The 24,400-nt window shown below is 43.8% G+C and overlaps 1 protein-coding gene across 3 annotated transcripts in view; it reads right to left on the bottom strand.

Annotated features, from left to right (window-relative positions):
* Positions 1-11,487: 11,487 nt before the first annotated feature.
* Neu3 (neuraminidase 3) overlaps positions 11,488-24,400 on the bottom strand; it is a 21,769-nt gene continuing 8,856 nt past the window's right edge. For all 3 annotated transcript variants that reach the window (XM_008844253.3, XM_029568885.1, XM_008844252.3), the window contains one exon: positions 11,488-13,504. In XM_008844253.3, the coding sequence (XP_008842475.1) occupies positions 12,422-13,504 (1,083 nt within the window). In that variant the 3' untranslated portion in view covers positions 11,488-12,421. The remainder of the gene's footprint in view (positions 13,505-24,400) is intronic.

The following is a 24,400-nucleotide window of genomic DNA, read 5'->3' on the forward strand; positions in this document are numbered from 1 at the left end:
AGAGGCTCTCTTAATTTCTTTCTGACATGACAGGTGACATGTCACACTGATCTAACATAACTCACCCACAATCCCAGAGCTTGTCAGCCCAGGCCCCTGTCCCTCCCTCAGCTCAGTGTAGGCCATGTGACAAGGTGAAGATCGTAAGGAGTTCTACAATCTCCGGGAAGGTGGATAGGAAAAATGAGCAGGGCCAATCAGATTTCCACTGGATTCATATGTACCAGAAAGGATGGGGCAGCTGAGGCAAGAACCCAGAGCAAGGAACCACGGGGTTGAGCTGCAACCAGGAGCAGTCCCGTATAAGTACTAGAGCAAGGGTTTCGAGGAAAGAGGAGCAATGAGAGAGAAGAAAAGTACCCAGGAGAGGGAGGAATCAGGCTGTGAGGAATGGAGTGAGTGGACAGCACAGAGACCCACTGGCAGAGGGACTGAGGCGCCACCCCCAAGCAACCTCCACTTCCCCAGGGTTTGGGTTCCCATTCCATCCCCACAGATGGTACATATTCAATTCCATCCTGTCTAGATGACTCAAGTGATCTTCTGTTCTTCACAACTAAAGAAATCCAAATGAAACCTGTGACCTTCTTTAGATGAGAAAACAAAGGCTAAGAGGATAAACAACTTGTGAAAAGTCACAGAGCTAGGCTAGAAGGGGACCTGGAATCCAACACTGTCTCTGTCTCCATCTAACCAAGGCCTCTTCTCTATGTTCCCAGGTCTTTCAGGCCCCACTACCACTGAGCGGGGGTAATGCCAAGTAGGAGTAGAGTCAGGTGCCAGCTAGGGATCCCTAGCCTCTTGACTTGTGTAAGGGTGGAGGTTAACTTAGTATCAATTCTGTTGTCCAAGTTTTCCTCTCTAAAGGCTTCTTGTTGGGACTGGGACACAGCCCCACCCCCACCCCCCAGTCCATAGTCTCCTTTAGCTTTCTTCATCCTACTAGGGAGATTGACATTCATGTAGAAAGCACTCACAGTGCCTGAGCATCAAGTTTTAGAGAGCTGGGGAGGGACTGAACGTTCACAGGCTCAGGCAGGGCAGACCTGAGTGGGCAGGTAAGAATGAAGGTTTCCCTGGAGTAGTCCCAGGTCTAACAGGACCAAGCAATCTCCTCAGAGCCTTACCCCTTCCTAGTTAAGTCAGCACACACCATCATCCCCACTATACTGCTAGGGAAGCTGAGGTTGAAACACTGACGTCACCTGTCCGAGGCCACAAAGGGACAAGTTGAGGATTTCCCTTCTAGCCACAGGCTTCATGTGCAGGGACTTCCTGCTTCTGGGACTGCCCATCACCTTCAGGCAGAGGACAAGCTCCCCTCCTGCTCTGCTGTGCAATGGCTGTGGCATCACCACCCCACTCTCAGAGTTCCCACTGAATGGGAAAGGGTCTCCTATATTTGAAGTCAGCCTGCCTTCTCCTCCAGGGGTTGCAGTCTCTCTACAGCTGGGTGAACTCCAGGCCACTCCCTACCCACCTCCTCTCCCCCTAATGAGTCTCCAGCCAGAAGGCCCAGCTGCAGTGCTTTCATCATCCAATTACCGGAGCTGCTGGCACAATAAATCTTGGTCACACAAATGCAGGCAAATCTGCAGCTATTTTCATAGCCATTACTGTGCATAGGACATTGGGACACAGGTCATTCGCTTTACTGACATGGAGTCTCTGTCTCCCCACCCCACCATCTTCCCTGCCTGCTTTCATTTCTCATTGGCAGTTGTCCCCATCCCCCTTCCTCTCATTAGCCCCTCCCCACCCAGCACCTCTTCTGCCTCCCCCAGCCCTTTCCTAGGCTATGGGCCAAGATCAGAGAACTCAGTGTGACCTTGGCCAAGTCCTTTCCTGGCTTCAGTTTCTTCCCCTGTAAAACAGAGATGGTATCAGTGACTTTATGGGGGTTTGTGAAAATTAACTCAGCCAAGCATGGTACATCCCTCACTGGTGGTACCGAGGGTGCATATCTGTGTTCTTTGCCTTTTTAAAAATAGCTATGTATTTATCATAATACACATTAGGAGAAGATGTAATACACTAAGACTTTGTATATCACTGCTTAAGAGACCATGAAATTAGATATTTACATAAAGTATGCTAAAGGAAAATATTTTTAAAAATTCACAGGTTTAGCTGCTACGGAGGAAACACGGGAGAGAGAAAGGTGAGAAACCCTGAAATAACAGCTGTGCAATGCTTGCCTTCATAAATATCTGTTCTGCTCTCCACCCTGCTCCACTTCCTGCAGAGGAATACCGGCCCTTCGGTGGGAGAGGCCCTTCAGCCAAAGAGTCACAGGCTGCTCCTAAAGCATCCTGGGGGCACCTTAGGGCCCTGGTTCACATGAGAACCTATCCCCAGACCTTTCCCATGCAGATCTCCAGCTTGGAGCTGGGGACAAGAGCCCCAGTGTCCATGTATCCCTCAGAGAGCCCCTTCTCTTTGAGACAAACCCTGTTACAGTCAAGCAAGGCAGCTTCCATGACTTTCACCCAGTAGGACTTCTCTTGACATCTCAGATTTGTATATTTGCAGTGAGGGTCCAAAGCTGAAGACAAGAGGCTCTTAAGAGCACAGCTGTGAAGAGAGAGGCCCTATTCATGCTGAGCCCCTACTACTCTGGCGGCGGGGGGGGGGGCAGTAAACAGCACTCTGGAGCTCCTTGTGGGAGCCTTACATGCCTACCTGAAGGGGGACCTCACCTCATACCAGGCAGACAGCTGGCTGAACCAGGGACTCCCAGACCCACCCTGGGGCTTTCACTGGACAGCAGAGAGACTGGGGCAAGGTTTCCAGTAGAGATGGCTAGGGACAGGAACCCACTGAGGGGACGTTCCAGCCAGTGTGTAGAAGGAGGTGAGGTATTCCGGAAGGAACACAGAGGCCCCCCTCCCAGTGCTTCCCAGGATGATCACTGCAGTTCCCAGCTCCACAAAGCAGGGCTCACTGGTTAGCGTATAGCCTAATGTCAGCAAACCAAGTTGGGCTAACTATCTAAACGGTGACAGAGTAAAGGAAAACTCAGAGATCTGAATAAAGCCTTGGCAACAGAGGAGGAAGAAGAGAAAAATAGAAACTGCAGGAAAATCAAGCCTACCAACTCCCAGCTAATGCCAGGTCAACAGAGTCACCAACCTTAGACTGAACCAGATCCACGCTCAGAGAGAGAGAGAGAGAGAGAGAGAGAGAGAGAGAGAGAGAGAGAACTTCCTCCCCTACAAAGCCTTCATCCCCCTGGAGCACCGTTTCCTTTTGGGCTGGAGATCTGGCTCAGCAGTTACGAGCACTTGCTGCTCTTGCAGAGGAACCAGGCTCAGTTCTCAGAACACCAATACAGCACTCCACAACCATCTCAGGGATCTAACGCCTTCTTCTAGCCTCCTTGGGCCCCAGGTACATAGTGCTCAGGAATAAGTGCAGGCAAAACACTCGTACATATAAAATAAAAACAAATAAATCTTTTAAAAAGAAGAAAGTAAGTCCAGACATCTGTTCTTCCAACCAACAGACATTGCAGGGTTGCCTGTGGCCTGCAGGGAGTTGGGAGAAGACTGCCACCTGGCGGCTAAGGTTGGCAGTGCCTTGAACCGAACTGTACAGGGCTCAGGATCACTTACGTCTTACAGAGTTCTCAGGTTTTAGACTTTTATCTTGCTGGTCCCAGATAGTCTTGCAGATAACATTCTAATTTCTGGAGACAAGTTAAGATCTAGTCTACAAATCCAGAGGACTCTCCAAGACTTGGAGATAGGGCCACCTGCCACTGACCTGCAACTGCCCACTCGTCCCAATACTTCATACATATGCAAAAGCATCCAACAAATCCCACGTGCTCATACTCAGTACCAGGACCTAGGCTGGTCTCTGGAGACATGAAAGGGTCCAGACTTGGTCTCTGCTCTTGAGGATCTCAGTCTAAAAAGGATGTATGTATAGCAACAGAACATACCACACAACATGGTCAGTGCTGTGTGACTCGGGACATGGGAGTCCAGAGGTGGGCCCTATCTTGATGTGGAAACTGGGCAGGAACCTCAGTAGATGAAATATATAGTAAACTAGACCCTGGGAGGAAAAAGCCTTCTCTTACCAGAGAAGAGAGGAAAAGGGCAGTTCTGGCAAAAAGAGCCAAAGAGAGGCAGAAACACTGGCCTGTTTGGGAATATCCAACTGTGTGTGAAGACTATTGTGGAAAGTGGGGTAGAAAGGTAGATTAGGCTAGATGTGGTGGTGCACACCTTTAGTCCCAGCACTGGGAGGCAGATGCAGATGGGTTTCTGTGAGATCGAGGTCAGCCTGGTCTACATAGTGAGTTCCAGGACAGCTTGGGCTATAGGGAAATCCTGTCTCAAAAAAACACAGAAAGAAAGAGAGAGAGAGAGAGAGAGAGAGAGAGAGAGAGAGAGAGAGAGAGAGAGACCCCTGAACTGAGCACCAAAACCTGGGGCAATGGCTCAGGTAAAAGTGCCTGCCACCCAGTGATGCAAACCTGACAACTTGAGTTGGATCTGACCTATGTAAGGGTGGAAGGAGAGAACTGACTCCACGAAGTTGTCCTCTAACCTCTGCATACGTGCTATGCATATGCATACCCACACATACATATCACATACAGTAGTAATAATAATAATGAACTTTTAAAGGACTAGTAAACAGAATGGACTAGAAGGGTAATAGGGATCGAGAAGGGCAATGAAGAGATTGATTAAGCAGTCGTGATAAGGCATGCCAGGCCCACAGCCTTCATATCTCCAGCTTCTTGCTTGGTCTAAATTCAGGTCTCCTTAGCAGGTCACTTTGGTTCTCTCAGACACAAAAGAGAGACCTCTCATGGTCTCACACTCAAGGACAGACTGCCTTGCAGGCCCCTTGGCCCCACCAGATAAAAGAGCAGGATTGAGGCAGGAGTGTTTGAGAAGTACTGCTCCAGTACAATCTTAGTGCAGACTGCTATAAGAGTGTTATACCTTAGACTGGAGAATTTATAAACAACAGGAATGGGTTGCTCACAGTTCTTGAGACTGGGAAGTCCGGGAACAAGTTCTAACAGATTCGTTGTCTGGTGAGAGTTTGGTGAGGGTCTGCTGAGGCTTGGTGGAGACTTGTTTTCTGCTTCAGAAATGGCACCTTGCAGCTGTAGCCTCGCATGGCTGAAGGGCAAATGGACTAATGATTTCTCGAGGCCTTTTTAGGCCTTTAAGCCCATTCACAAGGCAAAGTCCTCACGACCCTATTATCTCCCAAAGTCCCAATCTCTTATTTAGGAAAGACAAATACATTCAGACTACAGTACACCCAGTGTACATGTGATAGGCTAATATGATTACTTTAGGGAAAAAAAATCATCATAGCAACTCCCGTTTCTGAACATCTATTATGGGTTAGTTTTTAGTTTGTTTGTTTTTAATAGACAATGTCTCATTATTTTGCCCAGGCTGGCTTTAAACTATGTAGGCTAGGACAATCTTGAATTCCCCATCCTCCTGCTTCTGCCTCTCCAGTGCTAGGATTGCAGGCATGTGCCACTACACCCAGCTATATCATAACTTTATAACTGTTATTTAAGTTTAAGTCTCATCTCCATCCTCACAACCCTATCAGGTAGTTTTGTTACCCTACCTTTTACAGATAAATAAACTGTAAAGATAACTTGACCAAGTCAGTTAGCCTTTCTTTTTTAATGTATTTTTTATGTGTATGAATGTATTGCCTGCCTGTAAGTGTGCCTATTGTGCAATACCTGCAGAGGTCAGAAGAGGTCATCAGATCACCTGGAACTGGGGTTACAGACGTTTGTTAGGTTACCATGTGGGTACTGGGAATCAAACCCAGGTCCTCTGCAAGAGGAGCCACTACTCTTAACCACTGAGCCATCTCTCCAGACCCCTGTTAGCCTTTCTAATGCTCAGTTTCCTCAATGTGTGGAGGACCATCTACATCGCATGGAGGGGCTCAGACCTAGCCACTACATGCAGCTCCAGAGACTGAGCCATAGTAGAAAACAACAGAAGTAATGCTGCTGATGGAGCCCCAAATGAGACCTCTAAGTTGTGGCTCTGAGGGCTGCTTGGTTGGCACTAAGTCAGCTTCACTTGCTCTCGAGTTCTAGGTTTCTCCCTCAAGGGAGTCCATGTTCTCAGTCCTGATTCTCTTCCCAGTTGATGAAAATAAAACATATATTCAAGAAGACTCTGGGTCTTGGAGAGCAGCTGTCTGGTATTTGGGTAGCCCTGAAAATAGTTCTGCCAGTTCTGGGATTCTGACGATAACTATGCATTCCTCTTGAGTGAAATAGAAAGGGAAAACATTTGGTCTGAGAGGCAACTATAATGCACTATTTGCTGAATGACAAAACATAGGTTTTAGAATAGGTTGTTTCCATCATTTACTGAGTGTCACTGGAAATACCATGTACTTTGTGGAATCTAGCTTTCCTATGTTTAACACAGAGCTGTTTAATTCAATGACAGAATGTATGGCTCAAAGCATGCAGTAGACACCTTACAAATGTTTTCTCCATTAAATCAATCTTGCTGGGACTGCAATCAGTAGGCACAGAGGCCAGGGATAACTCAGATCGAGTCCCTTCCCAACTACTTGGATCTCCTTCCATTCCCAGGGGGCCATTCTTCATAGTAAGGTTGATTAAAATCACCAGTTTGCTTTGGAAATGGCTATCCACCTTAGAACGCCCTCCTCAGTGGGCCCTGTCGTCTTCTTTATCACCTCATTCTCAACATTCAGCCAGTGAATGCTGCCCTTGCTGAGGTCAATGGAGACCAACGGTAGGATGAAGGTAACTTATCTTCTTCCTTTTTATACTGCTAAGCCCTTTAAAGGACGCCCTGGCCAATCAGACCTAGTGAACACCTCTCTTGCTGCCTTGAAGTGGCAGGTTAAGGAGGTGCTCAGGCTGGAGCTTTTTTGTACTCCATTTTGTGATAGCAGTGGTTTATGACTGTTTATGATCATGCTTTATCTACTACCTATGGTGTTTGAAATGTTCAAAAGGATCAGCGCTACTAAAGTTGGAATAGGTATTTATGTTTATATTTAAATTTGCTATTATTTAGATATTTTAAAGGTCTTCATAAAATATTAATGAGTTAAATAAATTGAGTTACGAAGGTTTATACAGATTTGATAATTCCTCTCATGCCCATAGAGCAATCTAATAAAAAAAGCAAAAATAAAACAGGACAGCTTTTTGTTTTAAATGATTATGTAAAAAATTGTAAAAATATGTTAAGAGGTAAGCTAGTAGTTATTTGAATGTCATCTTCCTCGCTGTGGGACCTCAGTATTGTGAAAAAGGCTAGGCTTATTTGAAGCTTTTTCAAAAATGAATTTAAGAAAGCATACTGACTCACTGACAGAACATAAGGAGTTGTGCTGAAATATTTGGTCAAATCTGGTAGTAGTGCCTTATAAGCATCCCCAAATAAGATACATTGTTAACATCAGGAGGGAAGTTACAACTATCTCCTTTTCACATACATAAATACTTGGGACCTCTTCAGCCAGCCTGACCATAACTTCAACTTGTTTTGAAAACACACTAAGATGTGCAACAAGCCCTGGAGCTGGGGTCGAGGGTCACTTCACACACAGGTTCCTCCACTTAAAAGCTACTGTGTCTTCTCTGATTCTCAAACCAGCCACTGTAATCCCTGGTCCCATCCTTCCCACTGTTCAAGTGACAATGTGTGAAAGTACAAAAGATTCAAGTTTTACGAGAGTTAAAATTCTTATGAAAAGAATAAATTTCCTCAGATTTGGTACAAAAGATGTTTGGTACAAACTATTAATAGATATTATGATGCTAATAATTTCAGTTTAACAACAAAACAGTAATCACCAGAATTAAGATCTTTATGCATCTTTATTGGTTCTAAGTAATGGTAGTTTTCATGGTATAATGATATGTTTAGGAGCCAAGCAAGATGCACTGAGAACATGCTGAGCTCAGGATCTCCTAGAAGTGTGGTAATTACAAAAAAATCCAATCAGGGACAGAAGGGAAATACCAATGAAGTAAGAATCCCACATCACTGCTTGGCGAGTTTGGGACAGCGCCCAAGATAAGACCAAGCTTAACCTAGAGACAAGCAGAGCCCCAAATGTATCAACAGTGACCTGGAAGCAGCCAGCGCAAATAACTTACTCATTGAGGGTGAATGTTCAGCAGTTTTGAATGCTGGGTGACCCACAGAGAGGTGGATGCAGCATCCTTGCTGTGACAGAACTCCCCTAGGTGTCCTTAGTGAAGCTGAAACAGGCCAAGATCTCTGACTCTTTCTTTCTCTTTCTTTCTTTCTTTCTTTCTTTCTTTCTTTCTTTCTTTCTTTCTTTCTACCTGTCTCCTCTTCTGACCACTGCTTCAAATCCTTTGCTGGGTACATCGGACAAAGGGATCACACAGTTCTTACTTTCAGGGAATTCAGAATGTGATATAAAAAGCATATATTTATAGATAAGTCATTATGACACAAGGTAAAAAGGACAAAGGACATTCCCCCTTCCCACCTCCACCTAGCAGAGGCCTAGTTGGCACAGCAGACAATAGCCCCCAGCAGCCTGTGGAAAGGACCAACGGAGGCTCAGACTGTGAACTCTGTCAACACAAAGGGATGTGAGGCATCCCTAAATAATGCAATGGGATAAACTCACAGCCTTCTGGAGAAAAGCGATCAGCTGAATAGGGCCAAAGTGGGGTTCACCAAATCCTTCAGCCTCAGGTTGGCCTCTGTGGGTCCTTTTGTTTACTCTGTAACTTCTTGATATCCTCTGTCTTTCTAAGGAGAGCCTCATGACCAAGAGTCACAGGTCCAAATATAGCACCAAACAACATGAGCCTGAGGTATATGTCAAGGAGCACGGGCAGAGCCAGAAGGTTGAGTAGAGACCCTTTTTCTTGCACTCCATTGGTATCTATGTGTGTTGGACAGACCCATTCTAAGGGCCTGGGGGACACAGTGAGAGCCTCTGAGAGCAAAGGACCAAAGCCTATGTGGTCTTCTTGCATCTCCTGTCTCCCCCCCCCCCTTTACAACTATGACTACCTTTTCTATTCTGCTAACCTGAAGGTGGCTAAAGTGGCTTCAGGGATAGCCGCCACGGCATGGGATATGTCCTAGGGCCCTGAAAGCCTCAGGTGCCTGGCACAGCTGGAGTGCCCACAGCTATCTTTGTTGGTCACTTAAAACACGAACAAGTTGAGGCAGCTTAACAGTACAGGGTGGGGTTGGGCCTCCTCTGCAGCCTAAACAGCAGGCTTGTGCAGGTCTCTCTCCCTTCCCATGACCTTCAGGAAAACAACTCCAGCCTGCTGTCATTTCTTCTTCACTGAACCACCACCTACACCATCTCCCCAGCCTACACCTTGAACTTGCTCTCTCTCTTCCTAAAGACACCGGGACTCACCTGCAGTTCTTCCTCTTCAGCTACCATCACCCATCTGTCCCTCTCTGGTCTTCCTCTTGGACTTTCTGTGTCCCCAACCCTCTTTTCTTTTTGGAAATACGTATATAGTTTCTTCCCAATTAAAGAGTTTCACTGCTAGTCACTAAGTAGAAATGAACAGGAAGCAAAGGGGGAAGGAGTGAGAGTCATTTAGAAATGAGTGTTGGCATAGTTGGCTTCAGCTGTCAACTTGACACAAACCCTAGAATCACCTGGGAAGAAGGAAACTCAATTGAGGAATTTCCTCTATCAGACAGGCCTGTGGGCATGTCCATGGGGCATTTTCTTGATTGCTAATTGATGTAGGAAGGCTTAGCCCACAGTGGGTGATGCTATCCCCGGGCAGGTGGGCCTGGGCTGTACAAGAAAGGTAGTCAAGTAAGCCAGGAAGAGCAAGCCAGCCAGCAGTGTTCCTCCATGGTCTCTGCTTCAGATCTTGCCTTGAGCTTCTTCCCTGACTGCCTTCGATGACTGATTATAACCTGTAAGCTAAAATAAACCATTTTAAGTTGCTCTTGGTCACTGTTTCATCACAGCAATAGAACACAAAGAAGGACATGTATTTTAAAAGAAGTGCTTTTAGATATCTCTGGTCCACATTGGCATGTGGTCAATCCCTTTCCTTGACTCCCTTCTTGGATAATCCCAAAGAAATCTTGACATTCTGTTTCTCATTCTTTAGCCCTGGTCATAGAACTCAGCCATTGTGCCCACTCCTATCTAATTGGGTATAGCGTGAAGAAGCTGTGCTCTATAGGAGTTTCTGCTTCTCAAGAGGGGGATGCTCTCCTCCTCCCCAGTTACCCCCTGCTATCACCAACCCTGTTCACCCCTAGACCTTGGCTGCCCTTTACTTTTTAACATGAGAGAGGTCTCCATTGACAGCTTCACATAAGGACATTAAAGGGAAGTATTTATGCATTCATTACTTTAACCCCAAACTGGAAGGTCTGCATGCCAAGCTGACTGGTAACCATCATTTAGTAAGCAATGGAGAGCCACAAATGATTTTGAGCCAAGGATCAATAGCAAGTACCTTGTTTTGTGCACAGCCTCTCAAGGAGTAATTATTCAAACATACACACAAGTGAGTGAATAATGAATATTCATAACTGCATACTGGGATGGTTACTTTGTCAATGAATGAGAGTCCAAGGGAATGTTTTAAAGCCACAGTCTTAAGTAATATGCTGAAACAGGCAGAGGAAATCCTTTTCATTCTGTAGAACTCTACCTGACAGGTATACCTTGCAATCCCAACCTCCTGGGTGCATACCAGGACTTAAGAAGACCTGGCACTACTCAGCATCAAATATACCTAGCTGACAACTTAAGGCAGTATCTTCCCCCAAATAAGGATTAAAAATGGGGATAAAGAATAAATCTCTAGGGGCTGGAGAGATCGCTCAGTGTTTAAGAGCACTGGCTTCTCTTGCAGAGGACCTAGGTTCAGTTCCCAGCACCCACATGGTGACTCACAACCATCCATAACTCCAGTTCCAGGGAATCTGACACCCTCTTCTGACCTCTGGGCATTGCACACCATAGGTGCACTTACATACATGCAGACAATGCACTCATATACATAAAATACAAATAAAATATTTTTCTTTTTAAAAAATTTTTTATTGAATTTTTGTGTATTTCATATGGAAAATCATCTTTATGCCCCCTTCCCCTTTGGCACCCTCCCACAGCCCCCAACTGGAGTTCATACATTCTGTTGTGTTAAGGCTTATCATGTAAAGTTAGTGTCCCCAGATGTCCCTTAGTGCAAGTTCACCCACTGGGATCTAGTCAGCCTATCTAGAGTTACTCCCTTTAAGATCAGCTCATTCTTACCCAGCAGTCATCAGCTGCCAATAATTCTTTGACTAAAATTGGGGCCTGCTGTTCTTTTCCACAGTTCTGTGCTGGGTTTTTGTCTGCTTAAGTTTGTATGGGTCTTGTGTATGCTGACACCATTGCTTTAAGTTCGTATGAGAAGAGTCCCAGGAGCCCGTAGGGCTATTCCCATATGGTCATGCACCTCCTCCTTGGCTCTTACAATCTTTCTGCCCTTCTTCCACAATGAGGTCTCATTATATTGTCCAGGTTGGCCTTGACTTCTTGGGGTGAAGGAATTCTCCTGCCTCAATCTCCTAAGACTGTGAGTATCATGGTGGTCAGTTTGCACACCTTAACCCTGCTTTAAAACCCTAACTCATGACCTTTCCCATCAGGAAGCATTCTAATTAAAGGAACTTCAGGTTCCCCTTTCATGGAGGTGATAGCATCAAAGCAATAAGCACCACTATTAAGGGCAGCTGACATGGGCTTCTCATTTTTCTCTCTGAACATGATGTTTTCTGGATGAGGAAGGGAAGGTTGAACAGCAAAGCTTAGAGAAGGTGAGTGACCTCAAGACACTGCTATCTTGCTCAATTCTTCTAGGATGGGGACTTTCAGAGCTTTGAGCATGATCAGAAGGATGAGAGTATTTTTCTTGTTAAAAATGAAACACCCCATTCAGATCTTTTTTCTTGTCAAAATACCTGTATGTCACCTTATACTTGGATGAAGAGTGAGTCATTTGAAAAGAAAAGTCCTCTGACTTCCATTCAATAGCAGAGTCCTTTAGGCAGGCAGAGCTTGTTGATCACAGAGGGAGCAGGCACTCAGCCTCTCCTTCCAATGGGAAGACAAGAATCATAAATCAACCCTCTCATTTTCCAACGATGCACCCAAATTCCTAAAACAGGATGGTAGCAGAGCCGGGACCACAGCATGCTTTCCAGACTCCCAGTTCAATAGTCTTATTGCTGCAGGAGATATGGGGCAATTTTCTTTTGGCTCCTTGGAGAAAGAGAAGTTTAAAAAAATGGAGGAAGCAAAATATTGAGTTTTGGGGTTCTCTGTAGACACCAGTGACCTTTGTTATCCTGGCTGCAGCTGTCTTTCCCTTCTGTGGAGAGTCGGGTCCTCAGTCAGTCTGGCTTTGGCTTGGGCTCCTACCAGGGCTGGTGCAGTCTTCCTGTACATAGCTCAGGACCTCTTGGTATGAAAACAGACGGAAAGCAATCTGCTCAAACCCCTCCTTTGTCCCACACTCAAACAGACATGCGAACAAGCCTTGTTCTTCCACAGTAGCCAGATCAGAGTAGCCACAGGGCCCATGGTGCAAGATCCAGGGGTGGGACCAGCAGGCCATCTCCAAGGGGTTCTGATTGCAGTAGATGCCTAGGTTTATTCTCTCTTTCTTACTAGTTGGATGTGAGTACAAGAGCCATGTTCCCAATGGTGTTCCAGATCCTTCCTCCAGCTTCAGAGAATTGTCCAGCAGAGGGCTTTTCTGAGTAGTGGGAGCATCTTTATCATTAAGGCTCTGGCATGTATGTGGCAGCCTCAAGGGTTTAAAGCTAACTACACTGCCCTGGCAGCCATGAGGAGGCTCATAGAGCTGTGGGTTCAGGGTTGGTGTCTGAAAGCAGTCACCAGAATCAGTGCTAAAAGCCTCTGCCCGGAATCTGCTTGATGTCCGGGCACTGCAGTAGAGCATAGGATTACTAGCCCTCCAAGTCACCTCTGCCACTTGGCACTCCACTGTCCCCAGGGGCTTAATAAGGTTGCCATGGTGCCATGTGATCCCTAAGTCATCACTGTAGATCATCATGGAGTGCGGCTTGACTGAACATGGCAGCAGGAGGCACAGGAACGAGTATGAGAAATAGTAGGCATACGCAGGGATGACCAGCCTCCCTGACTGCAACTGGATGCCATGACCTGGGCCCACAGCGAATGTGGCCCAGTGCTTCACCTCTGGGTCAGTGACCTCCTCAGTCAAGTCCTTCAGCTCACTCCATGAGTATCCAGCATCCTTACTGCAAATGAAGCAGAGGCGGGCAGCATTCCTACCCGAGCAAATCTGCTGACTTTCAGTAACATGCTTCTTCACACAGATGAAAAACAGGTACACACAGCCAGTCTTCTGCTCCCACACAGGACAGGGGTTCATGGTCCGATGCCCAGGTAGTGTGGCTTCCATCAGTGGCTTTAAGGGTCCCCACTAGTCAGGGGGAAGAGAGAGAGGGGGGTGTAAGATACTAATAGGCAGACGTAAGGCTCATTTAAATGCACTAGTACTCAAAAAAAAAAAAAGCACTAGTACTCTTCATAAGCAAGAAAAAAAAAAGATATTGAAATCAACAAACCCTTAAGGGCCCAAATTCCCAAGTATTGCAGAGTGATTTTAAAAGCTGAACAAAGAAAATGCTAGACATTGTGCAAGCTGTACTCTCTCTAGACTGCACCTCCTCATTTTAGCTGAACTTCCAAATCATTTTCCAATACCCAAGGACAATGTCACCTTCTTTGGTAAGGCTTCCTTGAAACTCATGTCTTTTTCTTATAAGCACCAGCGATTATATAACACAACATAATTTTAGGTAACTGTCTCCCTTCATGAACAATGAGCCTTTTGGGTAGAACCCAAATTATACTCATTTGTATCTCCAGTACTTGGCACATGGATAGTAGCTAAATGAAATTTTACAAAAAAGATGAGGCCCAGGGAAATGGCTCAGAGGGTAGCGGTTTTTGCTGCCAAACCTGACAATCTGAGTTCAATCCCTGGGACCCACATGGTAGAGGGAGAAAACCAACTCCTGTAAGTTGCCCTTTGACTACCACACATGCAGCCTGGCACATGTGTACTGAGAGAAAGGGGCAGGGGGTAAAAATGTAATTTTTAAAAAGATGATGGGGCTGGAGAGATGGCTCAGTACTGGTTGCTCTTGTAGAGGGCCCAGATTTGGTTCCCAGCACCAACATGGCAGCTAACAATCACCCTTAACTTCAATTCCAGTGGATCCAAAACCCTTTTCTGGCCTCCATGGGCATTGTACAACACAGGTGTACCTACTTACATGCAGCAAACACTCATACACATAAAATTTAAAGATCTTTTAAAAATATAATGAAGAAAAAGGAAGAAAAGTGAGGCAGGAAAATAGGGGCATTTTAGGCAAAGATGGAGGTTCAAGACTAAAGAATATTCTTTCCCTATTTCTGTGCTTCCCTGGGGAGGTGATTCATAACAGTATTATTAAAGGCTCAGGGAGAGTCAGAGACGGCTGCTTCAAACCCTGCCTTGAACACCATTGTGATACATTGGGCAGGTCTGCCTCCTATTTCTTCATCAGTCAAATGGAGATTAAGAGAGGAGTTATTGGGGCTGGAGAGATGGATCAGCAGTTAAGGACACTTGCAGAAGACCCAGGTTCAAATCCCAGCACCCATATGGCAGCTAACAACTGTCCGTAACTCCAGTTCCAGGGGATCCGACAGCCTCTTCTGTCCTCTGCGGGCATTGCACGACATTGGTGCACCTACTTACATGCAGGCAATACACGCATACACATAAAATAAAAATAATAAATATTTTTAAAAAGAGAGAGGAGTTATTGAAAAGACAATGAGATAATGTCTAAAGAAAGGCCTCTCCTCCTTAATCAGAATCTAGTAAGTTTCCAGAACCCCAACAGAAATGGGCAAAAAGCAAATAAGACATGTTACAGAAAGAGAAAAAAATGTTCAACCACACATAAAAATGACACAGAAATGAAATTAAACTGATAGTATGTTCATCTCATAATTTTTAAGTCATAAAGTCTGATAATATTGTTAGTAAAAATGTGAAGAAACAGTCTCCTTTATCTATAGATTAGAATACAAATGGTTCAATCTTTATGTACAGATACATTTGTCTTTTCCCAGGATGCTCAGTTCTAGATATATCCTAAGATACATGTGTTCACCGAATTAAAGGCCAGGATGCATTGGGATAAAGCACCTGCCCAGCATATGTAAGGTCCTGAGTTCAATCCTGGCACCACACACACAAAGTACAAGATGATTCACTGTGAGCTAAATAAACCTCTTTTATTTAAAAAAAAAATTAAATGATATTTCATGGTAGCTTTGCTTGTAATAGTAAATATCCCAAATAGTCAGCATGGGGACTGGTTGACTAGGTTTTAAAAGATAAAAATTGATATGGAAATAGTCTATAAAATATTGTTAAGCTACACTGCCTGAAAACCTTGACCCAGGTCCCCAGGCCTACCTACTCCACCTGGACAACTTTGCTCCAAGAGCCAAGCCCACATAGCCTACTGTACCAAGTAGAGAACCCTGCTTCCCCTGCTTAGGTCTGCTTGTGCCACCTGGGAACTCCCTATCAGCCTACATTGGAAACCTGTATTTCAGTGCTATTAAGACTTTCTTAGTCCTCCCCTGAATATTGTAAATTCCTCCACTGAAAGAAGAAAGGCAACTTGAAAAAACAGAAGGAAAACCTCAGCTAACAAACTATTCCAGATGTGCAAGTTCCAGCACAGAAACAAAAACAACTCAAAAAAACCCAAGGCAACATGTCTCTTCCCAAAATCACTAATCCCATAACAATGGCACCCAATGAAAATGACCTGGAAGAACCTCCAGACAAAGAATTCAAAAGAACAATAATAACTGTGTTCAAGCAACTCAGAGAAGGCATGACTATACTCTGAGAATAAAAACAAAGAGATAAATGAAGCACGGGAATCAATACAAGTATGAAAACGGAATTCAATAGAGAATTACTGGGGGGAAAAGTCCAACTAAAATGATGCCGAAAACAAAAATCTCAATAAGCCAAATAAAAATCTCAGTAAAAATAAAACTTCACCAATAGACTGGATCACATAGAAAACACAGTATTAGGGCTCAAAGACAAGGTAGAGGAATTGGATCACTCAGTAAAGGTCAATGTTCATATATATATATGAACAGAACATGGGAGAGCTCTGAGACCATGATGAAAAGATTATGGATTATGGCCATAGAAGAATGTCATACCAAAGGCATAGTGTTGGGGAACCCTGATGCTAATGTTGTAGTCCTCCATGTCTGGATAGCTCTAAGGGGCTCAGCGCTATATGGAAGGACTCCCTTTCTCAGCAGGGGCCTCCTGCTCTCTGCCTGAGTTACCTGGAAAGTGTCGCCAAGCACAGATGCCTGACCTTATTTGGAACATGATTTTTCTATATGATAATTAGGCATTGTCCTATAGTCAGATGATAGGATCCCCCTACCACATGTAAATAAAGCATATTATGAGCACCTATCAGCTGAGGCTTTGGTTGTTGCCTCCACACTATATTTTCCCTAACCCCCACTGAATAAATGGAGTTGTATCACTGAATCTGCCTCCCCAGAAGGGCTTTCTTCCATCGTGCTCACTGGCCATCCTGAACCCATTCGTTGCTTCTGCTCCCTTTGTTCTTGTGGGTCGGTGGCCAACGACCCACAAGGGGAGGGAGAGACCCACAGCACAGAAAATATTTTCAATAAAATCATAGAAGAAAGAGATTCAAACCTAAATCAAGAGATGCCCATGGAGGTATAAGAGGCCTATAGAACACCAAACAGGCAGGACTAGAGAAGAAACTCCCATGACATATTATAGGAAAAACATTTTTTTAAAAAAGAATAAAGAAAGGTATTGAAAGCTGCAAGAGGGAAAGGTTAAGTCACTTATAAAGGCAGGCTCATCAGAATAAAACTTGATTATTCAACAGAACCATTTAAAGGCAGAGGGCCTGGAAAGATGTATTCCAAGTTCTGAAGACCAGGAACACTATCTGTTAGAATTGATGGAGAGGGGCTGGAGAGATGGCTCAGTGGTTAAAAGCACTTCTGCTTTTGCAGAGGACCCAGGTTCAATTCCCAGTACCCACATGGCAGCTAACAACTGTCTGTAACTCCAGTTCCAGGGGATCTGATGTCTTCTTCTGACCTCCACTGGCACTGCATGGCATGGCTGCACTTATATACATGCAAGCAATACACTCATACACATTGAATAAAAATAATAAAATAGCCAGGCATGGTGGTGCATGCCTTTAATCCCAGCGCTTGGGATGCAAAGGCAGATGGATCTCTGAGCTCAAGCCCAGCCTGGTCTACATAGTAAGTTCCAGGCCAGGTAGGGCTACAGGGAGACCCTGTCTCAAAAAAAGACATAATAATAATGCATGCATATGCACCAAACATAGGTGTACTCAATTTCATAAAAGAAATACTACTTGAAATAAAACCACAGATTTATCACAACACATTGATTGTGGGTGACTTCAGTGTCACAAATAGACAGATCATCCAGACCAAAACTAAACAGAAACACTGGAGTTAAATGATATCATAAATCAAATGGACCTAACAGACACCTACAGAACATTCCACCCAAGCACTAAAGAATACAAATTTTTCTCAGTATCCCACGGAACATTCTCCAAAATCAACCACATACTAGGACACAAAGAAAATCTCCACAAATATAGGAAAATGTAAATAACATCCTGTATTCAACCTGACCACAATGGAATGCTAGAGAGCAGCAGCAAAAGAAACCACAGAAAGCACACAACCTCATGAAGACTAAACAACACATTACCGAATGATAACTGGGTCAAGGAAGAAACCAAGAAGAAAAATTTTAAATTCCTAGAATTGAATGAAAATGAAAACACACCAAAATCTATGGGACACAATGAAGGTAGTCCTAAGAGGAAAATTTATAGCATTAAGTGCCTACATCAAAAAATTTGAGGGGCTGGAGAGATGGCTCAGCAGCTAAGAGCACTGACTGCTCTTGCAGAGGACTCAGGTTCAATTCCCAGCACCCACATGGCAGCTACAAACCATCCTTAACTCCAGTCCCAGGGGAATCCGAAACTCTCTTCTGACCTCTTCTGACATTGTACAACATGGGTACACTCACACACATGCAGGCAATACACTCATACACATAAAATAAAAATAATAAAATATTTTTTAAATTGAAAAATACCAAATTAATAAGTTAATGGTACACCTCAAGGCCATGAAAAAAAAAAAGAAGAAGAAGAAACAAAACCCAAAACAGGAGGTAGGAAGAGATCATCAAAATCTGGCTGAAATCAATTGAGATTTTTAAAAAACAATACAGCCAGGCATGGTGGCACACGCTTTTAATCCTAGCACTTGGAGGCAGAGACAGGTGAATCTCTGTGAGTTTGAGGCCAGCCTGGTCTATATAGTGAGTTCCAGGCCATCTGGGGATACAGGGAGACCCTGTCTCAAAAAGATCATAAAACAACAATACAAAGAGTAGATAAAATGAAGTGCTGGTTTTTGGAAAAGATAAACAACAAGATTGACAAACTCTTAGTTAAATTAGCTAAAAGACAGAAGACCCAAATTAATAAAATCAGAAGGGAGCCATTACAACAGATACTAACAAAATTCAAAAAATCATAAGGAAATACTTTAAGAACCTCTATTCTACTAAACTGGGAAAATCTAAAAGAAATAGATGCATTTCTAGAAGCACAGAGCATACCAAAGTTAAACCAAGATGAAAAAGTAATTTAGACACACCCATAACCAGTAATGAGATTGAAGTAGTAATAAAAATTCCTCCCACTTAAAAAAATGCCCAAGATGAATTCACTCAGAATTCTACCAGAACTGCCACTAATACTACTTAAATTATTCCATAAAACAGAAAAAGCAAGAAGGCTTTCAAATTCTTTTTATGAAGCAGTATTATCTGGTACCCAAACCAGATAAAGACAATACACCACCCACACCCCCCCCACACACACACATTACAGACCCACCTCCCTGATGAATATATATGTGTGTAAAAATTGCAAACAAAATACTGGTAAACCAAATTCAAGATCATACCAAAAAAGATCAAGTTGGCTTCATTCCAGAGATACAGGGATGGTTCCACATATATAAATCAATAAATGTCATCCACCACATAAACAGACTCAAAGACAAAAATCACATACATCATTATATGCAGAAAAAGCTTTTGACAAAAATACAACACCCCTTCATGAAAAAAGTCATGGAAAGGCTAGGGGTAGAAGACCTTGAGGCAGAGGCTGGCAGATCTCCATGAGTTCAAGGCCAGCCTGGTGTATGTAGTGAGTTCCAGATCAGCCTGGGCTACAGGAAGACCCTGTCTCAAAAAGACCAAAAAAAGAAGAGGAGGAGGAGGAGAAGGAGAAGGAGGAGGAGGAGGAGGAGGAGGAGGAGGAGGAGGAAGATCTCAACATAATAAAAGCTATATATGAAAATCCTACAGCCAACATCATACTAAATTAAGAAAACCTCAAAGTGTTCCCACTAAGATCAGGAACAAGATGAGGGTGTCCAATCTTTCCACTCCCTATTCAATATAGTGCTTGAAGTCTTAGCCAGAGCAGTAAGACAAGAGAAGGAAACAAAAAGGATAGAAAGAAAAGAAAAAGTCAAGGTATAACTATTTGCAGATGATATGATTTCATATGTAAGAGACCCCAAGAACTCCACCAAAAAGTAGAGCAGCAGGATACAGAATTAACACATGCATAACAGTAGCCTTCCCATATATCAATGACAAACATTCTGGAAAAAAAATTGGAAAACAATCCTGTTTACAACCTCCATAAAAATAAAACAACTGGAAATAAACCTAACCAAGGAAACAAAAGACATCTAAAATGAAAACTTTAAGATATTGAAGAAAGAAAAAGACCTCCCATGCTCATAGATTAAAAGAGTCAATATTGTGAAAATGGCCATCCTACAGATTCAATCCTAATCAAATGCAATCCTAATGCAATCCTAATAAAAATTCCAGGACCTTTCTTTACAGATATAGAAAAAACATGTATATGGAGGCCCAAAAGACCAAGGATAGCCAAAGCAATCCTGAATACAATAATCACCATATCTGATTTCAAATTATACTACAAAGCCATAGTAATAAAAACAGCATGGTACTGGAACAAAAACAGATACATAGATCAATGTAATAGAACAGAGGACCCAGACAGAACTCTATGCAACTATAGCTACCTGATCTTTGATAAAGATGCCAAAAAATAACAATACACGCTGGAGAAAAGACAGCATCTTTAGCAAATGGTGCTGAGAAACCTGGATTTCAACATGCAAAAAATAAAACTAAGTCCTTACCTCCCACCTTGCACAAAACTCAACTTCAAATGGATCAAGGACCTCAACATAAGACCTGCTACTCTGAAACTGTTAGAGGAAAAAGGAGGGAGTATATACTTCAACTTATAGGCATAGGTGAGGACTTTCTAAATAGGACTCTGGTAGCTCAGGAAATAAGATCAACAGTTGGAAAATGAAGTCTCATTAAACTAAAAAGCTTCTGTACTGCAAAAGCAATGGTCAATCAAGTGAAGAGGCAGCCCACAGAGTGGGAGAAAATCTTTGCTAACTATGTATCTGATGGAGGATTAATGTTTAGAATATATAAAGAACTAAAGAAAAAACTAAACACCAAGAAAGCATACAACTCAATTATAAAAATGAGCTATGGAACTGAACATAAAGTTCTCAAAAGAAGAAATACAAATGTCCAGTAAGTACTTAAAAATGTGTTTGACATCCATTTCCCTAGCTAGCAGGGAAATGTAGATTACAACCACTTTAAGAGTCCATCTCACCGCATTCGGAATGGTCAGGTTTAGGAATACCAATGACAACTAATGCTGGCATAGATGTGGGGTGAGGGGAATCTTTAAACTCTGTTGGCGGGAGTGTGAACTTGTCAAGCCACTTTGGAAATCAGTCTGGAGGTTTCTCAAAAAACTAGAACTAGATCCACCACATTCCTTAGCTGAAGTCCTGGTTCACATATCTGGGACTAGGTGTCTTACTACAGAGATACTGGCATATCCATGTTCATTGGCCCTCTATGTGCAATAGCTAGGAAACTGAATCAATCTCTATGTCCACCAGCTCATGAATGGATAGTGAAAATGTGGTACATATACACAATGGAATATTACTCAGATGTACAGAAAAATGAAATCATGAAACTTGCAGGTAAATGGATGGAACTGGAGAAAATTATGCTGAGTCACCCTGGCCCCCAAAGACAAACACTCATGTTCTCTCATATGTGGGTTCTACCTTCAAACCTGCAGTTTTGTGGATTAAACCTGGAGTATTTGTAGAGGCCAGGAATCTAGAAATGGTCCACTGGGGGAGTGGCATGAATTAATAGAGGGAGTGTGGTGGAAAACAACTGAAATGAAACTAGAGGAGAGGAACGTTAAGGCACAGGAAGGGTCAAGAAGGAAAGTGACAGAGGTGGGGAAGTGGGGGCAGGGAAGGGTGAACCGAAATGAAGTGTGCATGAAGAAGCTGAATGAGAACCTGTAATCTTGCAACCTAAGTGAGAAATATAGTAAGAGGGGATAATAGACCACCTGGATGAAAAACGGGGATGCAGGGTACTGGAAGTTAAGGGTTTAAGAGGTGATGGGACCAGGGGTCAGAGAAAGGGAGGGGTTAGAAGTGGGTTAACCAAAACTAAGGATATATGAAGAAGTCTTATGAAACCCCACTAGTTTGTAAGCTAATTAAAGCCACAATTTAAAAAAAATTTTTTTCATTTTTATGTGTGTGGCTGGATTGCCTGCATGTGTGTAAGTGCACCCGTGTCATGAAATGCCCTCAGAGTTAGAAGAGGGCATTGCATTCCCCTAGAACTTGAGTTATAGATGGTTGTTAGCCACCATGTGGTACTGGGAATCGAACCCAGGTCCTGTTCAAGAGCAGCCAGTGCTCTTAACTGCTGAGCCATCTCTCCAGCCCCCAAATCCACAGTTTTTTAAAAGGAGTTTGAATAGAAGTAACCCGCATGGGTGAGCACTGCTCCAGAGGTACCCAAACCAATACAGGGTATTGCCATTGCTCTTGGTTGCCCACCATAGCTCGATGGTAAGAGCCTATTGCTAAAGACCACACACCTTTGATTGTAGGACCAATCTTGGACTGATCAGGAAACTCCTTGCTGACTAGCTTTAATAGTGCTGAAAGGTGCTATGTAGGCTGCTGGGGAAGAAAACACATCAAAGGTCTTACCCAGCACTGGATCCTGCATGCTACACACTGACCTACCAGGCAAGATGTGTCCAGTGATGCAATGAGAGCATGATTGTTTATGGAACTAACCAACCACTACCTTGATCAAATTTGCTTGCTGCACAGGAGGGAATTTATGCCTGGTTCTGTAAACATGGTCAAAATCCAAGGCTGAGGAAATCATGGGCTCAAGGGGAGAATGGATCCTGCCTTCTAAATGGTTGTCAAACAACTTTCTAAATATTTATGTTTATATCCATAGATTTGTGCTGTTCTCAGCTTCAGACAGAGAAGCCTTTTGTTGCAGAGGGTAGTGATTACTGCAGGGAGATATTATGTTAAAAGTTATGGCAGTCGTAGATGAGCCATCTATGTCAACCATACCCCCTTCCCTGCAAGGCTCAGGGAACATCTTGGAAGAGTGGGTAGAAAGAATGCAAGAGCTGGAGGATGGGGAGTACAGTAAAATGCTGTCTGTCCTCTGGACATGGCATGGCTGCTGCACAATGAACTCCCAGCAGCTGGGTCTACCTACAAAATACACACAAGCTCAAGCCAGTTAAAAGTTGAGCCTTGGGGCTGGAGAGATGGCTCAGTGGTTAAGAGGCTGCTCTTGCAGAGGACCTGGGTTTGGTTCCCAGCACCTATATGGGGTCTAACAACCATCTGTAACTCCAATTCCAGGGGATCCAACACCCTCTTCTGATCTCAGTGGGCATTGCATGACACAGATACACTTATACATACAGATAATACACACATACACATAAAAAAACAAAATTCCAACATGGAGGGGACTCCCAAAGCCTCAGCCCTAACTGCAGAGCTACTGGTGGCAGATGGTTGCTAGAGAAGGGGGAGTCACTTTTCTTTGAGGAGTGGCTACAGATAGGCTGTCTATGTCTCAATGGATGACCCCACACATGAAAATATAGGCAGCACTAATTGGACTCAGATGGTTTTTAAAAAGAGAGAGTTGGGGCAGTGGCACCCACCTTTAATCTCAGTACCCAAGAGACAGAGGCAGGCAGGTATTTGTGAGTTCAAGGCCAGCCTGGTCTACACAGTGAGACACAACAAAGCAAGCAAGCAAACAAGCAAGCAAACAAACAAACAAACAAACAAAAAAAGAAGTGATGCAAATGCTGGCTTGGGAGCTGGAAAGATGGTTCAGCAGTTAAGAGCACTGGCTGCTCTTGCAAGAAGACCCAGGTTTGGTTTCCAGCACCCACATTGCAGCTAACTACTGTTTTTAACTCTAGTTCCAGAGGATCCAAGCCCTCTTCTGGTATCCATGGGCATTGCAAACATATGATACATACATGTAGGCAAAACACTCATACACATAAAATATAAATAAAAAATTTTAAAGAGGTGGGGGGAATATGAAGTCAGGAGGGAGATGTGTTGGGGGGATCAGAGGGAGTTAGAGGGAAAGAGTGGGGAATGGATATGATTACACTGTAGACATGTATGAAATGTTCAAAAATAATTTTCGTTTGGTCTTTTTGAGACAGGGTCTCCCTATAGCCCCAGCTGGCCTGGAATGCATTATGAAGACCAGACTGGCCTTGACAGAGCTCCACCTGCCTCTGCCTCTCAAGTGCTGGGATTAAAGGCATGCACCACCACGCCTGGCTTCAAAGAATTATTTTATTTATTATTTTTATTTTATGTGTATGAGTGTATTGCTTGCATGTATGTGAGTGTACCCATGTCGTGCAATGCTGCAGAGGTCAGAAGAGGGCTTTGGATTCCCCTGGAACTGGAGTTAAGGACGGTTCATAGCCGCCATGTGGGTGCTGGGAATTGAATCTAGGTCCTCTGCAAGAGCCCAATGCTCTTAACCACTGAGCCATCTCTCCAGCCCCAAAGAATAATTTTCAAAAAAGAAAACAATATTGGGGGCTGGAGAGATGGCTCAGCTGTTAGACCCAGGTTTGAATCCCAGCACCCACATGGCAGCTAACAACTGTCTATA

Source organism: Nannospalax galili, unplaced genomic scaffold (genome assembly GCF_000622305.1).
Source record: "Nannospalax galili isolate Female #2095 unplaced genomic scaffold, S.galili_v1.0 scaffold278, whole genome shotgun sequence".
NCBI lineage: Eukaryota > Metazoa > Chordata > Mammalia > Rodentia > Spalacidae > Nannospalax > Nannospalax galili.